We start from the raw sequence: 19,096 nt of genomic DNA on the forward strand, positions 1-19,096 counted from the left end.
CATATCTATAGTATCACTAAGATAACAAAAAATGTGCTTAACACCATTCCAATACCTTTGTGTTGGTGAAGAACTGTATCTTGCTAGTAAGTTAACAGCAAATGAGATATCAGGTCGCGTGTGACTAGCAAGATACATTAGTGCTCCAATTGCACTAAGATATGGTACTTCTGGACCAAGCAGTTTTTCATCACCTTTTCGAGGTCTAAAAGGATCTTTATCTACCTTCAATGATTTTACAACCATTAGGGTACATAACAGATGTGATCTATCCATATAAAATCATTTTAAAACCTTTCTTGTATAAGTTTCTTGATATAAAAAAATTTCATTATTCATATATTTCATTTGCAATCCAAGGCAAAATTTTGTTCTTCCTAAATCTTTCATTTCAAATTCTTTCTTTAAGCAATTTATAGCTTTTAAAAGCTTTTCAGGTGTTCCAATAATATTTATGTCATCAAAATAAATAGCAATTATAGCAAACTCTTTTCTAGATCTTTTCATAAAAAACAAGGACAAATTGAATCATTTTTATAACATTCTTTCAACAGATATTCACTAAGTCGATTATACCACATGCGCCTAATTGTTTCAATCCATATAAAGATTTATTTAACTTGATCGAATAATTTTCTCAAGAACTTGAATTGTATGCTTCTAGCAATTTAAATCCTTCAGCAAGTTTCATGTAAATGTCACTATCGAGTGAACCACACAAATAAGCTGTAACAATATCCATTAAATGCAAATCGAGTCCTTCACTTATTACTAGGCTAATTAAATATAAAAAAGTAGTTGCATCCACTACTGTGAGTATGTTTCAACAAAGTCAATTCCAGGCCTTTGTGCAAATCCTTGAGCTATAAGCCGTGCCTTATATCTTACAATTTCACCATTTTCATTTCTTTTTCACAAAAAAAAACTCATTTATATCCTATTGGCTTGACACCTTCGGGTGTGTGGACTACAGGTCCAAAAATATTTCACTTTTCAAGTGATTTTAATTCTGCCTCAATTGCGTCTTTCCATTTTGGCCAATTCTCTTTTTGTTTGCATTCCTTAATGTACTTTGGTTCATGATCCTCATTATCATTTATTACATCAAGCGCTACATTATATCCAAAAATATCATCAATGTTGACTTATTCGGTCCCATTGTATTCCATTCATAATATAATTTATTGAGATCTCATTATTTTCACACATTTCAAGTACCTAAGTTTCTTCTGGAATTGAAATATTAGTAGTCTCAAGTGACTCTTCGTGAGTTACTAACTCTTCTTGATTATCCTTGATCTAACCATCTGTGTTTCTAGCTCCTTTTGTTTTTTAAGGATTTTTATCTTTGGAACCAATAGGCCTTTCATGTTTTATGTGTGGTTTAGAATCATTTGCAATAACAGGCTATCCAACCAGGACATTAATTTTAATTGGAGCATTAGCAGCTGGAATATGTGATTTAATTACTTTCTTTGGGTCAGTAAATACATCTGGCAATTGATTTGTTAAATTTTGTAAATGAATTATCTTTTAAACTTCTAGTTTACATTGCTTTGTACGAGAATTAAGATGAGATAATGATAATTTATTCCAACTAATTTCCTTTTCCAACTGCTCATTTTCTCCCCCTAATGTTAGGAAAACTGATTCATTAAAACAACAATCAACAAATCGAGCAGTAAATAAATCTCCTGTTGATGGTTCTAAATATTTAATTATAGATGGAGATTCATACCCAACATATATTCTCATCCTTCTTTGAGGACCCATCTTAGTATGTTGTGATGGAGCAACTGGAACATATACTGCACATCCAAAATTTCTTAGATGGGAAATATTTGGTTCCTAACCAAAAAACAATTCTAAGGGGGAGCTCTTAAGATAACTTGTGGGCCTGATACGAATTAATGATGCTACATATAAAATTGCATGCCCCCAAGTACAATTGGGAGATTCAATTGCATAAGTAATGGTCATGCAATCAATTGTAAGCGTTTAATCAGTGATTCTGCAAGTCCATTTTGTGTATGAACATGTGCTACAGGATGTTCAACATCAATTCCAAGAGACATGCAATATTCATTAAAGCTTGTGAAGTAAATTCACCAGCATTATCTAAACATATTTTCTTAATAGGATAATCAGGAAAGTATGCTATTAATCTAATATGTTGAGCAAGCAATCTTGCAAATGCCAAGTTACGAGAAGATAACAAGCAAACATGCGACCATTTTATTGATGCATCAATTAAAACCATAAAGTACTTGAATGGTCCGCATGATGGGTGTATAGGCCTGTAAATATTATCTTGTATGCGTTCTAGAAATGTGAGACTCACTTTCTATTTTGTTGGTGATGGTCGAATAATTAACTTTTCTTTAGAACATGCAGCACATGAAAAATCATGGGATTGTGGAATTTGTTGGCCTTTCAATGAATGTCCATATGATTTTTTGATTACCTTTCGCATCATAATTGACCTGGGATGGCCTAACCAGTCATGCCAAACATTGAATTTATTACCATTTGTAAACTTCTGGTTTACAATAGCATGTATTTCAATTGTATTAATAAATGTGTAATATAAGCCAGAGGAAAATGTAGTAATTTTTCTAGTGTGCACTTTTTACCAAAAATTAAATTTGAAATAATAAGATATTCTTTATTTTCTTCATTTGCTGTCTCAATATGGTATCCATTTCTGCGATATCCTTAAAACTCAATACATTTCTACTAGACTTAGTAGAATAAAATGCACCATTAATGTGTAATTTAGTTCCTCTAAGCAACAATATATTAGCTCTTCTAGAGCCATCAATCATCTTTATACTTCTAGATATAGTTTGAACATTGGCTTCCTGCATTACCAAAAAAAAAATATTTTTTATTTTTGAGTATTGTATGAGTTGTTGTATTATCAACGAGACACATCTCCATTATTGTTGTTGGTACCAATTAGATGAATACTCATTCTTTATTTAAAAAAACATAAAAATATATAATTAAAACATGGAATACAAAAACTTTATTCATTGAAAAACAACAACATTATAAGTAAATTCTTTATTCCAATGCAAGAAAATTAAAATGACACTTAACTACAAAATTTAATAATATCAATATCTAAGAAATTTATTTCTAAATATTTCCATCAAAATCTATTTGCCTCTTTGTTTTTACTTTTACTTTTAAGTGATTCTTGGTAAAGATCAATCAAATATTTTGGAATGCGACAGGTACGTGACCAATGACCTTTACCACCACAACGGTAGCATAAATTTTCAGTATTATTATTATTATCCCCACTTATTCCTTTCTTGTGTTTTCTTCATTATTTGTCCACTTCTAGTGTAACGATGTACTACCACAACCATAACCACAGCCACGGCCATGACCTCGTTCACGACTATGGCCACGACCACGACCATAACCTCGAGCTAATTCATTTGGCACTGCATTCACTTTAAGGAATGAGGTAGAACTAGTTTGACAAGATTTATGATTTTTTATCAAAAACTCGTTATTTTGTTCAACCACAAGAAGACAAGAAATCAATTCAAAATATTTTTTAAAACTTTTTTCACGATATTACTGTTTAGGAGCACGTTGGATGCATGAAATATCGAGAATGTTTTTTTTAACATATCATCATCAGTGACTTTTTCTCCATATAATTTTAGTTGAGAACTGATTTAAAAATTGCAGAGTTATATTGACTCACAAATTTAAAATTTTGCAAACGTAAATGCATCCAATCATAACGAGCTTTGGAAGAATTATAAGTTTTTTAATGGTCATACCTTTTTTTTAAACTGTTCCAAAGAACAAGAGGGTTTTTTATAGTTAAATACTCAATCTTCAACCTTTCATGTAAATGGTGACGAAGAAAGATCATGGCCTTGGCCTTATTTTAATTGGATGCTTGATTACCATTTTTGATTGTGTCTTCAAGACCATTGGCATCTAGATGGGTTTCCACATCTAGTATCTAAGATAGATAATTTTTTCCAGAGCCACAAACTCAAGTTTCGAAAGATTCGACATATAGATACTATAATAAAAATATGATAAGAGTTAAACGATATTCAAGATTAAAAGGATCAAATGGTTAGAAAATAGATCAAATCATATATGAACATAAAAATTACCTTACAATGAGAAACCTTACTACAAAACCTGTAGATTACCAAAGCTCTCGTGCTGATAACGTGTTATAAAATTAATAACTAGAAAATAAAGATATTGAGAGAAGAAATAAAGACAAGAGAATGACAGAATTTCTTATGAATTATTGTCTACTTCAATACAACTTACATGCCCTATTTATGGGCATTGTCTTACACATCAAAAGTTACATAAATGATAAAAGCAAATAAAAGGTAATCAACTCTCATGATGGTGGAGTTTCATGGGAGAAGATGATGAAGATGGATATCCACTATCTTGTAATATTCATAACATTCCTCAGGTACTTATAATTTCAATGTTTTCAGTGTTTGTAATTGGTGTAAGAAATGAAAATACTAAAAAAAATTACAAGAATTAAAAGTAAAATCTAATTATTATTATTTTTTCATTATTTAAATTTCATATATTTTTATTGATTAATATTTAAACACATGATTTTAACTTAACTATTTTATTTTTATTTTTATTTTAATTATATATAATTATCTTATGATTTTTTCAGTTAATAAGATTATCTTTAAAAAATATAAACCAATAAATATTATTTTTATAAATTTGACCCTCCTCCATTTTTTGATGCTGCATCTTTCATGCTTTTCTTTTTCTTCAATAAATTATTTATAATCTTTTACGCAAATGCTCATATCTAAACGTGGGTTTCATGTTTTTGTTTTTAAATGTCTGCTCCCCGTTGTTTGAATATCTACAATGAGTTCAGACAAAACACACACGCACAACACACATACCACGAGACAAGAAAGATTGTAAATGCAAGCAGCCACGAATCTTTGGGAGAGCAAGTGGCCAAGCACCATGCTTCTTTTTTTTTTTAAAATAAATAAATAAATCCCCTCTCATCAAAAAATATAAAATATTTTTAGTTAAATTTTATTTTAATAAAATAATTATTTTTCTTCTAACTAACTTTATTTTTTTATATTTATTTTTATTTAACAAATAAAATTATAAATATTTTAAATATTTTAAATTTTTGATTAAAATATTTAATAATATTAAATACTATTCCTAATTTTTAATATAATTTTAATTTTTATAATTTTATCTTTTAAAATATAAAAATTAATATTTTAAATATTTTTTTTTACTTGAGTTAAAGTTTAAAGATTAAAATAAAAAGTATTTAAAAATTAAATTATAATTAAATTATAATTATAAAAATTAAGTTATGAAAAATTAAAATTAAAAGATTAATTTATAATTAAATTAAAATTTTAAAAATTAAATAATTAATTTTTGTAATATTTTATCTCTTTCTTAATTTGAGAACTTTACATAAGGCGGCCCATTCCTATCTTAGAAGGTTTAAATCCTTGGCTTATCTTTGGCCCTCGAATCCTTTTATCCTCTTGCGTCGTATTTGTGGGCGCTGTATCCACCCTTGGTTGAGGGTTCGAAGACGTTCATCTCAATACTCAAGCGGAAGCCATCTCGCTCCTCCAAATCTATCTCATTGTCACTTCTCATTCTTTACCTGTAGTCCATCTTTGGAGTCTCTCGCTTCTTCTTCCGCTGCAAATGGAAGGATCTGGAGTGGTTACTGTGTACGCAAATGGCGCTATCACAGAGACCAAGAAAACTCCTTTCTCTGTTAAGGTGGGTCTAGCTCAGATGCTCCGCGGCGGCGTTATCATGGACGTTGTGAACGCCGAGCAGGCCCGCATCGCCGAGGAGGCCGGGGCTTGCGCCGTCATGGCCCTAGAGCGTGTCCCCGCCGATATCCGAGCTCAAGGCGGCGTTGCTCGAATGAGCGACCCGCAACTCATTAAGGAAATCAAACAGGCGGTGACGATTCCTGTCATGGCGAAGGCCCGTATCGGCCATTTTGTGGAAGCTCAGATCCTTGAAGCGATTGGGATCGATTACGTGGACGAGAGCGAGGTCCTGACTCTCGCCGACGACGAGAACCACATCAACAAGCACAACTTTCGCATTCCCTTCGTTTGCGGGTGCCGGAATCTCGGGGAAGCTCTCCGGCGAATTCGCGAAGGTGCGGCCATGATTCGGACCAAAGGGGAAGCAGGGACGGGGAATATCATTGAGGCGGTTAGGCACGTGAGGTCCGTGATGGGTGACATCAGGTCTTTGAGGACCATGGACGATGATGAGGTCTTCACTTTCTCAAAGAAGATTGCGGCTCCCTATGATTTGGTGATGCAGACGAAACAATTGGGTCGGCTTCCAGTGGTTCATTTCGCGGCAGGTGGGGTTGCAACTCCGGCTGACGCAGCCTTGATGATGCAATTAGGGTGTGATGGCGTTTTCGTAGGGTCTGGAGTGTTCAAGAGTGGTGACCCCGCGAAACGAGCCAGGGCTATTGTGCAGGCTGTGACCCATTACAGTGATCCAGAGATTTTGGCTGAAGTTAGCTGCGGCGGGTTAGGCGAAGCCATGGTGGGGATCAATTTGACAGACAAAAAGGTTGAGAGGTTTGCGGCTAGGTCGGAATGAGTGCGTTCATTGGCCTCTATTGCTTTCGAAGAAAGTGAGTTGTTCTTGCTGGTCTTCGGTGATTGATGATGTAGTTGTAGCCTTATATAAGTTCTTGACCTTTTTTCAGTATAATAAGGTTATGATTTGCTTCATATGTTCAGAAATGTTGGCAAAAACGCTAGCGCTTTTTTTGGGGGTGTAATACGGTACTAGTGTTGTATGGAGCAGATTGATGGCTATTAGCATTTAATCTAGGATGTTTTCTGAAGTTGCCTTCATAAATTTTAAGCAATCATTGTTCCGACTTGCATCTGTTGTTGATCGTGTTATTATGATTCGATTTCCTCACCAGATTCGGAGAGATCTTAGTTTTATCAGCCTAATCAGGTTCCCCCTGTCTTTCTGTATGCAAGCTTGCGGGCTTGGTGGCGGAATCAAAAAATGCATAGGTCATATTTGTAATAATGATCGCTTCATTTTGGTTGTACTGAAACTTGGTTGAAGTTTTTCTTTCAAATGTTTATATTTTTGGATGCTGCTTTAGTTTCAATTTCGTGACTGCACGAGGTTCTGTTCCTTTTAGTTGCGGTGCCCGTGCCCGTGCCGCTGCCACCTTAGCTTGTTAACTGAACCTAAATAAAATATGCAATACTCTGCCCTGTTGTTGTTTTGCTGTAGCTAACAATAGAATCTCAAAATCTCACTTAACTAGTGTTGTATATCTTCTAAATGTATAATCTTCATCAGGAATACAATGGATCTCCCAATTTCTCTCACCCCTGTGCTTTCGTCTGTGTGATTCAAGTCTTCCGACTTTTTCTGTCTCTGATCTGGATATGGAAGAGCCACATTCTAAGGAGGCTTTTTCATCACCTTATTCCATACCAGACGGAGATTCTTTGAAATCTATATTCTTGCCTTCGAGTTCTTCCCAAGTTTGTAAAAATATTATGACGGGGGTAATCCGAATATCAGTCTCCCAGCTTGAGCCTCAGAGCACGAGCTTAGCCAATTGACTGAGCGGAGGTAATGGGGTTTTCATGATATATATAATTAGGGATGATGTATGGTCGTGCATCTGTTTATATAGTAATAATTAGATGTTAGTCTCCTAGCTTTAAGCCGGCTGGGTAATAAAGGAGAAGAGGTGGGGGTAGCGTTGTGTATCTTGGCAATTAAGGGCATGTTTGAATTACATTCTAATTTCAGTTAAAATGAGTCAAATTGAGGTTAGGACTTAGGATGCAAAATGTTAAAAAAATCTTGTTTGCATTAGCATAATTTTTTAATCTCAGTTAGCATGTAAATGCACATTAATTAAGAAGCCCACTGATTTGGCTTTTCTCTCCTCAGCATTAATGTTGTTGCCTGTTGGAAGCATTAAATGTATTTTAAATTTTGATACTTTCTCTCTCTTGTCTTCTATCTACCCGAGCTGTACCTTAGCTTCTTGTGAGCGTTGCTTGTATTATCCTATGACTTCCCAATCTACTTCAAAACACAAAACGCATAGCTCTACGCCTTATATTTGCTTCCTTCCATAAGTCATAGGCAACGTCGTTCAATAGCCGATCTCTATCATGTTGAAGCACCAAGTGACCTCCGGCCAATCTCCAACTCTCTATCGTCCTTTCTAGCTTCCATCGTGTCACTACTTTGAAGTGCTTCTTCTCCCTATCGCCTTTCAATCTCCATCGTGTCCACTAGATTTGCACTTCCCATCGCTGGATCTGCTTCTTCTACTTTGAAGTAAGGTTCTTCTTTCCGTCTCCTTCCTTGCCTTCCTTAATGTCATGCTTTGCTGTTCCTTCTTTGAAGATTATTTCTTCCTTGACTTGAATGCTTGGTGATGATCCTCGATGGCCGTTTCTGAAACTCAAGATTGTTATTTTGTTTTTCAATCCCCTATAATGAAAAATGCATGTAATATAAGTACAGATGCCCATGGACTTTCTCGACTAAATTGATATCTGCTTGTTATTCTCTTTACTTTGCATCCCATATTCGTTTATTTTAAAGCAGAGGAAGATATAATACATGTAACATAAGATGTAATGAATTTCTAGAACTCGAGTCGCTGATTTTTATTTTCTTTTTCAATCCCCTACAATGATAAATGTGTGTAACATTAGTACAGATGCCCATAAGATATAATGCGTTTCTGGAACTCGTTTATTTATAATGCTGTTAGACCAATATGAAAGCTTGAGATCTGATTACAATCCCCTGTTCGTTCATTTTTCGGTGAGTTGAAAGCCTCATGTTTGTGAATCTTTTTTTTTATAACTAAAATACTGGATTCGTGTAATGACTGTTGAAAAGAGAGATACAAACAGGATAGTATTTATAAGATGTTAACCATATGTTAAACATCACTTGAAGACATAGAGATCAATTACAAGCTTTTGTTTGAGTTGAATAATATTTATAAAATTTCAAGTTCCAATTTCAAAGTTTTAAGTAATAAACTGTAGCCTTTGACTTGGATAGGAAGAAAATTAGAGAGGAAAAAATAATAGAAAAAAAAAGCTTTGAAAAATAGTAAATTTTCTTAACTAAGTTTAAAAGTTTTCTATTCTAATATGCAATTTATATGCAATTCCTAAAAAGCTCTAAAAAAGCTCTCTATTTTTCTCCTATTTTAGCCTAAATGTTCATTTTATATGCAATTCCTTGTTTAGGAATATTTTGTTCATTTCATTCTTAGTTAAGATTAATGTCAACTAAGAACCCAAATCTTTGATTGATATCTTTGAAAATATGGCATATAGCTCTCTTCTAAGGAATTTATTGATAAAAAGGCTACATGAATTTAAAAAATGCCAAATTGAAAATCCAAGTCTTTGGGTGTCATTTCTTAAATTAGTGTTCTGAAGAACTTGTCCCTCCACCCTCCCACAATATGAGGTTTCTTGACAATATGATGTTTTGTTGAACATTGGCAACATGGGCAATTCCTTCCTTGTTTTAGAATTATTATTTTCATTTAGGTTTGCTGTGACTCTAGGATATGATGGTAAATCGATATATATATATATATATATATGTAGAGATATTTATTGATTTTGTTTGTTTGTGATGGTCGGCTAGTCTATAGAACAATAAACAACGACAAAGGAAAAGTTGTGTGAAATTCAACCTTGACAAAATTTTCATTAAGGAATGTTTGGAGCAAGTATACAAGAAACAAAGGAAAGGAATTGCTTTCAACAAAAATAGGTGGCAAGCAATAATTGAGGGGTTTAAGGCAAAAACAAGAAAAAGGTATGAGAAAAAACAACTGAAAAATAAGCTAAACAACATGAAGAAAGAATAGAACGTATGGTATAAGTTGTTTTCAAGTAAAACCGGCTTAGGATGGAATAGTGACAAGAATATTGCCGATGCTCCAAATGAGTGGTAGGAGCAAAAATTTTTTGGTATGAATTAGTTGTTTAGTGTTTTTTAGGTTAGAATTTAATTTGAAAATTTTAATTGTTGGTTACTTGACAAAAAAATCTCCTCTATAAAAAATTTAGATACAAGATAAAGATAAAAGTGTAGATGTCCATGAGGAAGATAATGATATCAGTGAGGCATCCTCGTCAAATTTACTCAGATCGTCAAGACATATGCAACATATTCATGATATAATTAGAGATCAACTTATAAATCATACCAATTGAATATTAATTTATTTTAAGTTTTCATGATTGAATATTTAAAATATTTTACTTATTAGTTATGATTTTAAGTTTAAAATTTTTTACTTATTAATTAGTCAAAAAATATAAACATGCTTATTTAAGATTTAATATTTAAGATAAAAAAATTCATACTTATTTTTATCATTAAACATCTCAACTGATTTTTAAATCAAATCATTCAAATAAATTTTAGTTTATCTAATTGACCTTTTTTTTTTTTAAAAAAGGTGCCTAAATATAAATTACATTAAATTAACTGACTTTTCTTTTAACATCAATTTACTAACCTTAATTATAAATTTTTTTAATCCAAACACACATTAAGTCATGCACTTTCACCAATTTTCACCTACTCTCTTCCATCTCATCTTTGTCAGCATCGTTGTCAATTGTCATCCTCCTCAATTTTACCTTATGCAAAAGCATCTGCTTTTACAAGATAATCTCAATTTACATTGAAATTATCGGGAAATTCCAATAAAACCGTCCTTTGCTAATCAGATTGTTGATGATGAAATCCAAGTGTATAACATGTACATGATAAGTGGATAGGAACTTTAAATTAGAAGAAAGAAGCACAATTAAAAAAAAAAATCAGTTTAAGCAATTAGACACGGAATGTTAATGCCATCACTGTTCCGAAGCATAGGAAAGCGGAGTAGTCTCAACTTTGAATAAGAAGATCGCTTTGGCTTTGATCAGCAGCAATGCATGCAGAGCTACCCCCTTTGCCTTTTCATTGGAATGATCATAGGCCTACAACACACGAGAGCAACGAGTAACTCCATCATGAATGTCATCGTTGTGATCCATATAAACACAGTTTTCTTCCAACGCCAGGTAATCCACTTGAGAAAGGGAGGTTTTGAGTCGAGAACTAGATGTGCACCGTATAACTCAGGAATGCCAGAACCAGCTTGAACACTTGCTCGTTGCTCAAGTGTCACTTTTAAGCATGCGGTAGGCTCATCCCGTTCAATAAAATCTTCCATCTTGACATTCAGAGTTTGAGCTTCCGAAATATGGCCAGAAACCAGATGAGCAAGCTTCAAGACGGACAACATTTGACGAATAAGCCCACTTCTGAATCTTAACATTAATGGCATGCTCGAACTGGCGATGATTTTACCATTAAAAGAGAGAGAATCTATCCTGACCTACATAAGAACAAGTCTTAGTAAGCCATATTATATTCATTTTGCAGTGAATAAATATATGGGACACGCACCTGGAAGACCCCAAGATTTTTGTTGTACTCAGATTCTGGCACTAGTAACGATAGCATGACCTGCACTTTGCGTTTAGAAGGTATCACCCGCTCACTCGTCCTCCTATTATCTGCGATGTTATCCCAATCGTTTCCAGCACCAACACTTGGACATGATATTAATGGCACATACGCAATCGGACTCTCCTTCGTATAATCGAAATTCAAAATTTCCGTCTTCTGAATTGGCTTTTCGGATATGTACTTCATCATAAACCCACTAATTACAAGTGATGAAACCAGGAGAACGAGTAAACTGATAAAAACATAGATTAACCACAAGATGCCCCACCCACAACGCAAGCCAATTTTCCAAATTGAAATGCGATCCTTTAACCATCTATATAATGATGGACTAACCCTCTCCCAGAAAATACCCCACACTCTGGGCGAAATCCATAGAATAACCATCTTGCCTGCCCTAAATTTTCGAAAGGGATCGATATAAAACATAAAAGAATGATACAGAAACCACATAGGCAAAGTTATGAACCTGACGAAAAAACTAATTGGAAACCCAATTGAATTGAACGCAAATCGTGCTATTAGTTGAAACAAATTTGACGACGGATGAGGGGGGTTGGCCACAGCGTAAGATGAATCACTGGCGGAATCATCATTTGCAGCAGTCGTTACCATTGATTCTTGGTTGGTCTCCTCCCTCGCGCTACAAGAAGCTGGGAAAGAGCCGCATCGTCCTCGGGTCGACACGGGCCTTGCAACCACATTCTGCTTTTTACAGCTCATGATCCTGATATTTGTCAAATCATTGTCGGAACATATGGAAGCCGTGAAACCAGAATCTGCCGATTCTTCGTCCCAGGATCCGCGACAAACTGGCCGGCTCCGGATTGTGGTGGCTGGAGATGTGGTTGCCAGAGGAGGTCGGGAAGGCGAAAATTGAGGTTCGTCTGGGACCGGTTCAGGCTTACATGGAATGGAAGACGAGCAAGAAGGTTCCGATGGGCCTTTGCCGGTACGGTAATCAAGCACGTCGGTAGAGACGTCGCCATCATCATTCTTTGAGTTTTGCGGGCCCATTTATTATAATCGGGCTTTTGAGTTTTGATGATGCCCTTTCCTGTTCTTCGGCAAACGGTGGCGTGTAAATTTTTATGTTTTTGATTTTGCATACTATTCTCAATTATATCTTCCTTAAATACGAATTATTTGAATTTGACATAAATAATTAAAATCCATTTTTTATATATTTTCATCTTAATATTTTTTATTATGAAACAATTATGTGACCCATACAATACATGGGGTGTGAAAAAAATAATAATTTCAATAAACAATAATACAACAACAACAATAACAAGTTTTTATCCCATTAGGTGAGATTAGTTACATGAATTATAAGACTTCATTATACTCTATCATTTACAAAACTTTTAAAAATATTATTAATTAAGAAATCATGTTTAACAACTTTCAAGAAAACACTCTTAAACCTTCCTCTACCCCTCTTAACTAGACTCAAATTTATATATTTCACTCTTCTTACTGGTGCTTCTCACGGTCTTTTTGTATATGTCCAAATCATCTCAAACGATTTTCTATAATTTTTTTCAATAGATACTATCCTCACTTTTTCATGTACATGCTCATTTTGAATTTTATCTTTCTGTATATGTCCACACATCCATTGTAACATTTTCATCTCTGCCACTCCAACTTTACACTCTTGCTATCCCGTTAGAGCCCAATATTTACTACTATATAACATAGCCGATCTCATAATAGTACGATAAAACTTTCCTTTAAATTTATTAAGCACCTTACGGTTGTAAATAACTTCTTTAATTTTTCTTCAATTAAACCACCCAACTTAAATCTTATGTGAAATATCCCCACTAATTTCGCCATCATTTTGAATATACGCTTCCAAATATCTAAACTTTTTCACTTGAGGTATAATTTGATTTCTCAATTTCACTTTCAAATTACGGTCGAATAGCCTTTTACCAAATTTACAATATAAATATTCCATCTTACTCTTACTCAGACGAAAACCTTTCAACTCCAATGTTCTCCTCCATAACTCAAGTTTACAATTAATCTCTTTTCTTGTCTCTGCTATAAGAATTATATTATCCGCAAAGAGCATACATTTGAGAATTTTCCCTTAAATATATTCCGTCAACACATTTAGGATCAAGTTAAATAGATAAGGACTCAAAAATGATTTTGATGTAGTCTAATTTTTATAGAAAAGTCCTTTGTTTGACTATTAGAAGTTCTTATATTAGTTTTTACCCCTTTATGCATATTTTGTATAACTTTAATATAAACAATCCATACTCCCTTTTTTTTCAAGGCTTTTCAAAGTACTTCTCTTGATATACATCAAAAGCTTTTTCCAAATCAATAAAAACTATATGTAAATCTTTATCTTTACAACGATACTTTTTCATTAATCCCCTTAGTAAATAAATCACCTCTGTAGTTGATCTACCTGACATAAAACCAAATTGATTCTCAGAAATACTTGTCTCCAATGTCAGCCCATACTCAATTACTTTCTCCCACAATTTTATTGTGTGGCTCATGAGTTTAATCGCTCTATAGTTAGTACAATTATGAATATTGCCTTTATTTTTATAAATAGAAATTAATGTACTTCTCTTTCAGTCGTTAGGCATTTTCTTGAACCGTAAAATTATATTAAATTAATTAGTTAACTATCTCACCTCTTTTTCACCTAAATATTTTCACACTTCAATAGATATGCAATTAGGTTTGTTGGTTCTACCATTTGCCATTTTTTAAGAGTTTCATTTACCTTGTTATCACGTATTATTCGATAGAATGATAAATTTTGTTCTCCTTCACGAGTTACTAAATCCTCCAAGTGACTAGATGAATCCTCTCCATCATTGACAAATTAGGTATTATTATTTATTTAATTTCAATAAATAATAATACTTAATACTAATTTAAAATCTAATTAAATAGAAATAATTTTTAAATTAAACTTATTAATGTTTAAAATAACTTTTAAAATGAATATAGATAATATAAATTTGGGTACATTTGACAACATCTAGAACATTTAAATTAAAGGAACCTCATCAAAGAATTGACGTGGCCCACATATTTGAAAATAATGTATGAGTATATATAATAATAATAAACATCTGATTAAAATGGAACGATATAGAGAATATTAGCATGACCTCTGTGTAAGGATGACAGATGACACGTATAAATTGAGAAATGATGATGATGATGATGAAGAGTGACCTCTTAATATCTGAAACATTTGGATTCAAATAAAAGTTAAATCTTTGCAAAGTCAAGTCAAGAAAACACATAATCCAAAAATAAATAGGAATAAAAAATTACTAACTATAATTACAAGTTATAATAAAAGGAAATGATATACCGCTACCTTATATTGAATATGTAAAATCATATATAAAATTTGAAAAAAGGTTAAAAAAATTATTTAAGTAAATAATGATACTCAATTAACATTCAAGATTTGAATTCTTTTTGAATTAAACATATATATGATTGAAATCATAAAGTGGTTGTGTATGAATTTATAGGTAAATATACACTTGATTATGCAAAACATGTTATTAAGAGGATATATATTTTCACATAGCCTATAGTGTATTATTTAGGAGCGTCAAATTAAAGAATTTTGCAATCATATATGACACTGTTTACAATAACAACTACAAATTATTGTGTTTAATAATGCACAACTCCACAAGACAAAATTTCATCACACAAATATAAACTATAAATTGAAATTCACTCTATACGATTAGTAGAAAGTGTTTTTGCTACATAGTTAAATGGATGCTTGAACTAACCCACGAGCTTTAAAAATTGGCAGATAACTTGACTCCCCAAAAACAAATGAGTAAGTAGAGATGAAAGCAAGAAAAATAAAAATCAACATGAACAAAAAGCGTTCCATATTATAAAGCAATATTAATTTGAGGTAAATTAAATTTGTAAGGTTTGCATAATTAACCTACTTGCAATGCTCTCATAAAATTTAAGACGGATGTAGTTGAAATACACTCTTCACTACTTTTGTTCTAAAAAACTAATGCCACCCCAACATAAAATGTAAAACTTGTAATAGGCTGTTGTAACATCCTAGATCTTAATTTGTAGAAAATAAATTAATTATAAATAATTTTGAGATATAATAAGGGAAATTTGAGACATAAAAAATATTGTACATTTACTGAATATTAGAAATTAAGTAAAATAACTTGAAAAAGATTACCTAAAATATTATAAATTATAAGGATTTAATTTTAAGTCAAATAATAATTATTATAATAATGAAATGAAATAAAATATGTGTGCATAGATGTATTGATTTTTTTCACATATATAAAATTATAGATACATTTATTAACAAACTATAATATATAATATACAAAAAAAGCGCTGTTGGGCCACCGCCCACATGCCAAACCCATTAAGCTATTAAGCTAATGTGCCGAAACCTACAGGCGTGCACGCATCCGCAGCCATGTTGTCGCGGTGCTGCGTTGTGAGGGAGGGAGAGGGACCAAGCGAGATGAGCGGGTAAAGTAGAGCATCACAAGTGGGAGGAGATTTTAGAATGTAGATCTCAATTAGATATTTCAAATATGATATGATGCTTCTTAAAATCAGACTCGGAAGCTCTTATCGCTTGAATTTACTGTGTGACTATTCATAAACTCGAAAAATAGATAATTTAGGGTTTTTTTTATATGTGCGGAAACTCTATGTGATAACAAACACATATAACTATAAAATTTTTTATTAAAAATTCATAGGTTACTTGAATCTCATTAAGCACGCAATATATGTATAATTGTTAGTGTTTCTTTTTCTTTTCAAGCATGTTTGTAATTTGAGTTAATCGGATAATATATATTGTATGTGATGTAAATGCTGTATATATGTGGTATGCATTAAGGATGGGTTGATGAGGAGATGATGTGGATGTATATATGATGCAATGACCACATGATTTGCCTCCACTGCAAGCACAGTGGTTGGTCTTTTTAAGAGCCAGTTCCTCAATACTTATCTGGTTAGGTTTGTAAAAGGAGACGTGGCAGTGACACCTCCTGGTTAGGTTTTTTAAGGAGGGGAGCTATAGTTTGGGTCTTGGGCTCTGTACCTTTAGATGGGCATATCTCTGACATTGAAGAAGCTATGGTCAGTCTAATATGTGGGTCAAATTGTAGTTAAGCCTATGGTTTCAATTAGTGGGATAAGGCTGAATGTAACATCACGAATTTCTAATCTTGTATTAATTACTGAATACAGAATGGATTAGTGATTTATTGTGGGATTAGAGTTTTGGATAGTAAAGTATTGTATTAACTCTTTAGGGTATTATATGAACAGATATGAGAAAAAAAATGAGGTTCCAGAGCAGAGTATGTGAACATAGTGAGGATCCCTCATTATGCCATGTACCACGGTAGAGAATGGATACACTGCACGCATGGTGCAGAACTTTAATAAGTAGCTTCGTGGAATAGCTCATGAAACAGAAGGAGAAATAGAGTTAGAGGTGTCAAATGTGGAGAAGGTGCCAACATCTGTTAGGGCAAGCGAAATTGGGAGCAAGAGCGATATTTCCGACCTGTTACTTATCAGGTAAGTCTCGTACTACCTTAACCTCTGATTCTACCCTGTTTTCTCTTAGTTTTAACTAGTGAGAAATTGAATTTGAAAGTTTTAAGGATTTGATTTCTTATCCTATAGTAATAGAAAGATTCTCCATAACTAAGCTAGTACTTTGTGATTGGTTTGAGTCGGAACGATAAAGTTTCGAAGCCATAGGCACAATTTGCCCTAGTCTAGAGAGAGAGTAGTGAGAGAAAATGTGATTGACGAAAATAATGGTTGTGGTGAGTGATAATTAAGCATGATACGTATGAACGAATGTGAATTATGGAAGTGATAATGATTAGGTATTTAATTGTGATAATTGACACTTTTGTCAATAGTAAGATTGACTTTGGTTTACCAATTTTACGTAGATTCCAGCATGTAATGGGTAAATTATGAAAAGGAGCTTGAGAACGATTATTGAAACATGGGTAACCGTTTCTAGTAAACAGAAGAGTTAAGGTAACCATAGAGTTTATTATGTTTATTAAATAATATAACTGTATAGAAGTAATTATATTATTGTGGTTTAGTTGGTTTTTATATATGATTTGGTATTGAAAACAAGTTTAGCATGAAGTGGATTTATGAAAAGAAATTTTAAAGATTTCTAACTTTGAATATATATATATATATATCCACGTATGTACGTATGTATGTTATGAGTAAAAGTATATGGTGTGCAAATGTGAAGAAGGTAGTGAATGGTGAAAAAGCATGATCATAGGAGGTGGGAGTTCACCTAAGATATGTGGGGATACATGTGTGTGAAGATATATGAGTAAAAAATTTATATGGTCGGGCTGGCACCATGAGACATTTGGTGTAACATTATATGGGCTGTTACCATGGGTAATTCGATACAGCATATTATGGGATTATTACCATGGGACATCCGAACAGTCTGGCAACTCCCTAATACTTGTTAGGGTGCAGTTAAGAGTCAACGATACCTCTATCACAAGTATGTGAAATGAGAAAAATCATAGTTCGTAGGTGGGTTAGATTGCCTTTAGCTGGGTGTTTCTATCATCGAAAGTATGCTCGAGTCAATAAGTGATTGATCTAATAAAGTTTATGGTTTCATGTCTAGGAGTTTTGGAGGATCGGTGGATAAATGATCATGCTAAAGTGTATAATGTGTGAAAATGATTTATATGTAAAAGTGATGATTTAAGCTATGTTATAATACATATATATGCTATACTATGATTTTTATTACTTTGACATGGTTGTTTGTATTAATATACATGAATGAACTATATTGGTTATTGAGATTTTTATCTCACCAGTGGTTATTTATATTTTTTAGGTTTTGTCACTAGTAGTTTAAAGGGGAAAGACATAGGCTGAGTTGACACCTTTAAATAAAGCCTTTGTAAGCATTTGGTGTAATGAATTTGTAGACTATTAGTTATGAACTTGTGTATAAGTTGCCACAAGATTTAGTGCATGCACATATAGTTGTGATTGTGGCATGTTTTAGTAATTTTGAGCTCCTTAGCCCCTTGTATATGTGTGAATAGTGAAATGATTAAGTAGGCTAGTGGATAAATGTTAATATGTGTGAATATGGGGTGTACTTGAAGTGTATGTGAAAAATATATGGCCTTACATGAGATTAGGAAGAAGAAATGAACTTTTGCCCAATGTCTGATATAAGTGGTTTACAAGCCAACTATGTATATGTGTGTCATATTGCCCATATGATTGATCAATTAGGTATGTATTGTCCTTTTGGATATAGTCAAGGCCTAAAAAGAGGCTAATGACGTATGGTTTCAAATTAGGATGCTCAAATGATAAATTTTGACTTAAAACGATCAAAATAAACTTGGGTATCCAACTTTTAAAC

General features: G+C 33.0%; 2 protein-coding genes and 1 pseudogene across 2 annotated transcripts; 2 read left to right on the top strand and 1 right to left on the bottom strand.

Annotated features, from left to right (window-relative positions):
* Nucleotides 1–5,536: 5,536 nt before the first annotated feature.
* LOC129304815 (probable pyridoxal 5'-phosphate synthase subunit PDX1) lies at nucleotides 5,537–6,952 on the top strand. Its single transcript, XM_054944621.1, has one exon. The coding sequence runs from the start codon at nucleotides 5,728–5,730 to the stop codon at nucleotides 6,658–6,660; it is 933 nt and encodes a 310-aa protein (XP_054800596.1). The 5' UTR covers nucleotides 5,537–5,727; the 3' UTR covers nucleotides 6,661–6,952.
* Nucleotides 6,953–10,824: 3,872 nt separating this feature from the next.
* Nucleotides 10,825–12,681, bottom strand: LOC129304812 (seipin-2-like). Its single transcript, XM_054944617.1, has 2 exons — nucleotides 11,557–12,681; nucleotides 10,825–11,485 (listed from the first exon to the last, which is right to left on the bottom strand). Exons 1-2 carry the CDS (start codon nucleotides 12,634–12,636, stop codon nucleotides 11,048–11,050), a joined length of 1,518 nt encoding a protein of 505 aa, XP_054800592.1. The 5' UTR covers nucleotides 12,637–12,681; the 3' UTR covers nucleotides 10,825–11,047.
* A 2,031-nt stretch (nucleotides 12,682–14,712) lies between these two features.
* LOC129307535 (U6 spliceosomal RNA) lies at nucleotides 14,713–14,822 on the top strand (annotated as a pseudogene).
* Nucleotides 14,823–19,096: the final 4,274 nt, after the last annotated feature.

Source organism: Prosopis cineraria, unplaced genomic scaffold (assembly GCF_029017545.1).
Source record: "Prosopis cineraria cultivar Desert tree isolate PC_DT_omini unplaced genomic scaffold, ASM2901754v1 PC3, whole genome shotgun sequence".
In the NCBI taxonomy this organism is placed as follows: domain Eukaryota; kingdom Viridiplantae; phylum Streptophyta; class Magnoliopsida; order Fabales; family Fabaceae; genus Prosopis; species Prosopis cineraria.

What these genes read in the sequence shown, in the direction of transcription:
- LOC129304815 (XM_054944621.1), top strand. Translation starts at nt 5,728, where the DNA reads ATGGAAGGATCTGGAGTGGTTACTGTGTACGCAAATGGCGCTATCACA.
- LOC129304812 (XM_054944617.1), bottom strand. Translation starts at nt 12,636, where the DNA reads ATGGGCCCGCAAAACTCAAAGAATGATGATGGCGACGTCTCTACCGAC. An exon ending in AAAATCTTGGGGTCTTCCAG is followed by an intron (nt 11,486 to 11,556) that starts GTGCGTGTCCCA and finishes GTTCTTATGTAG; the next exon opens with GTCAGGATAGATTCTCTCTC.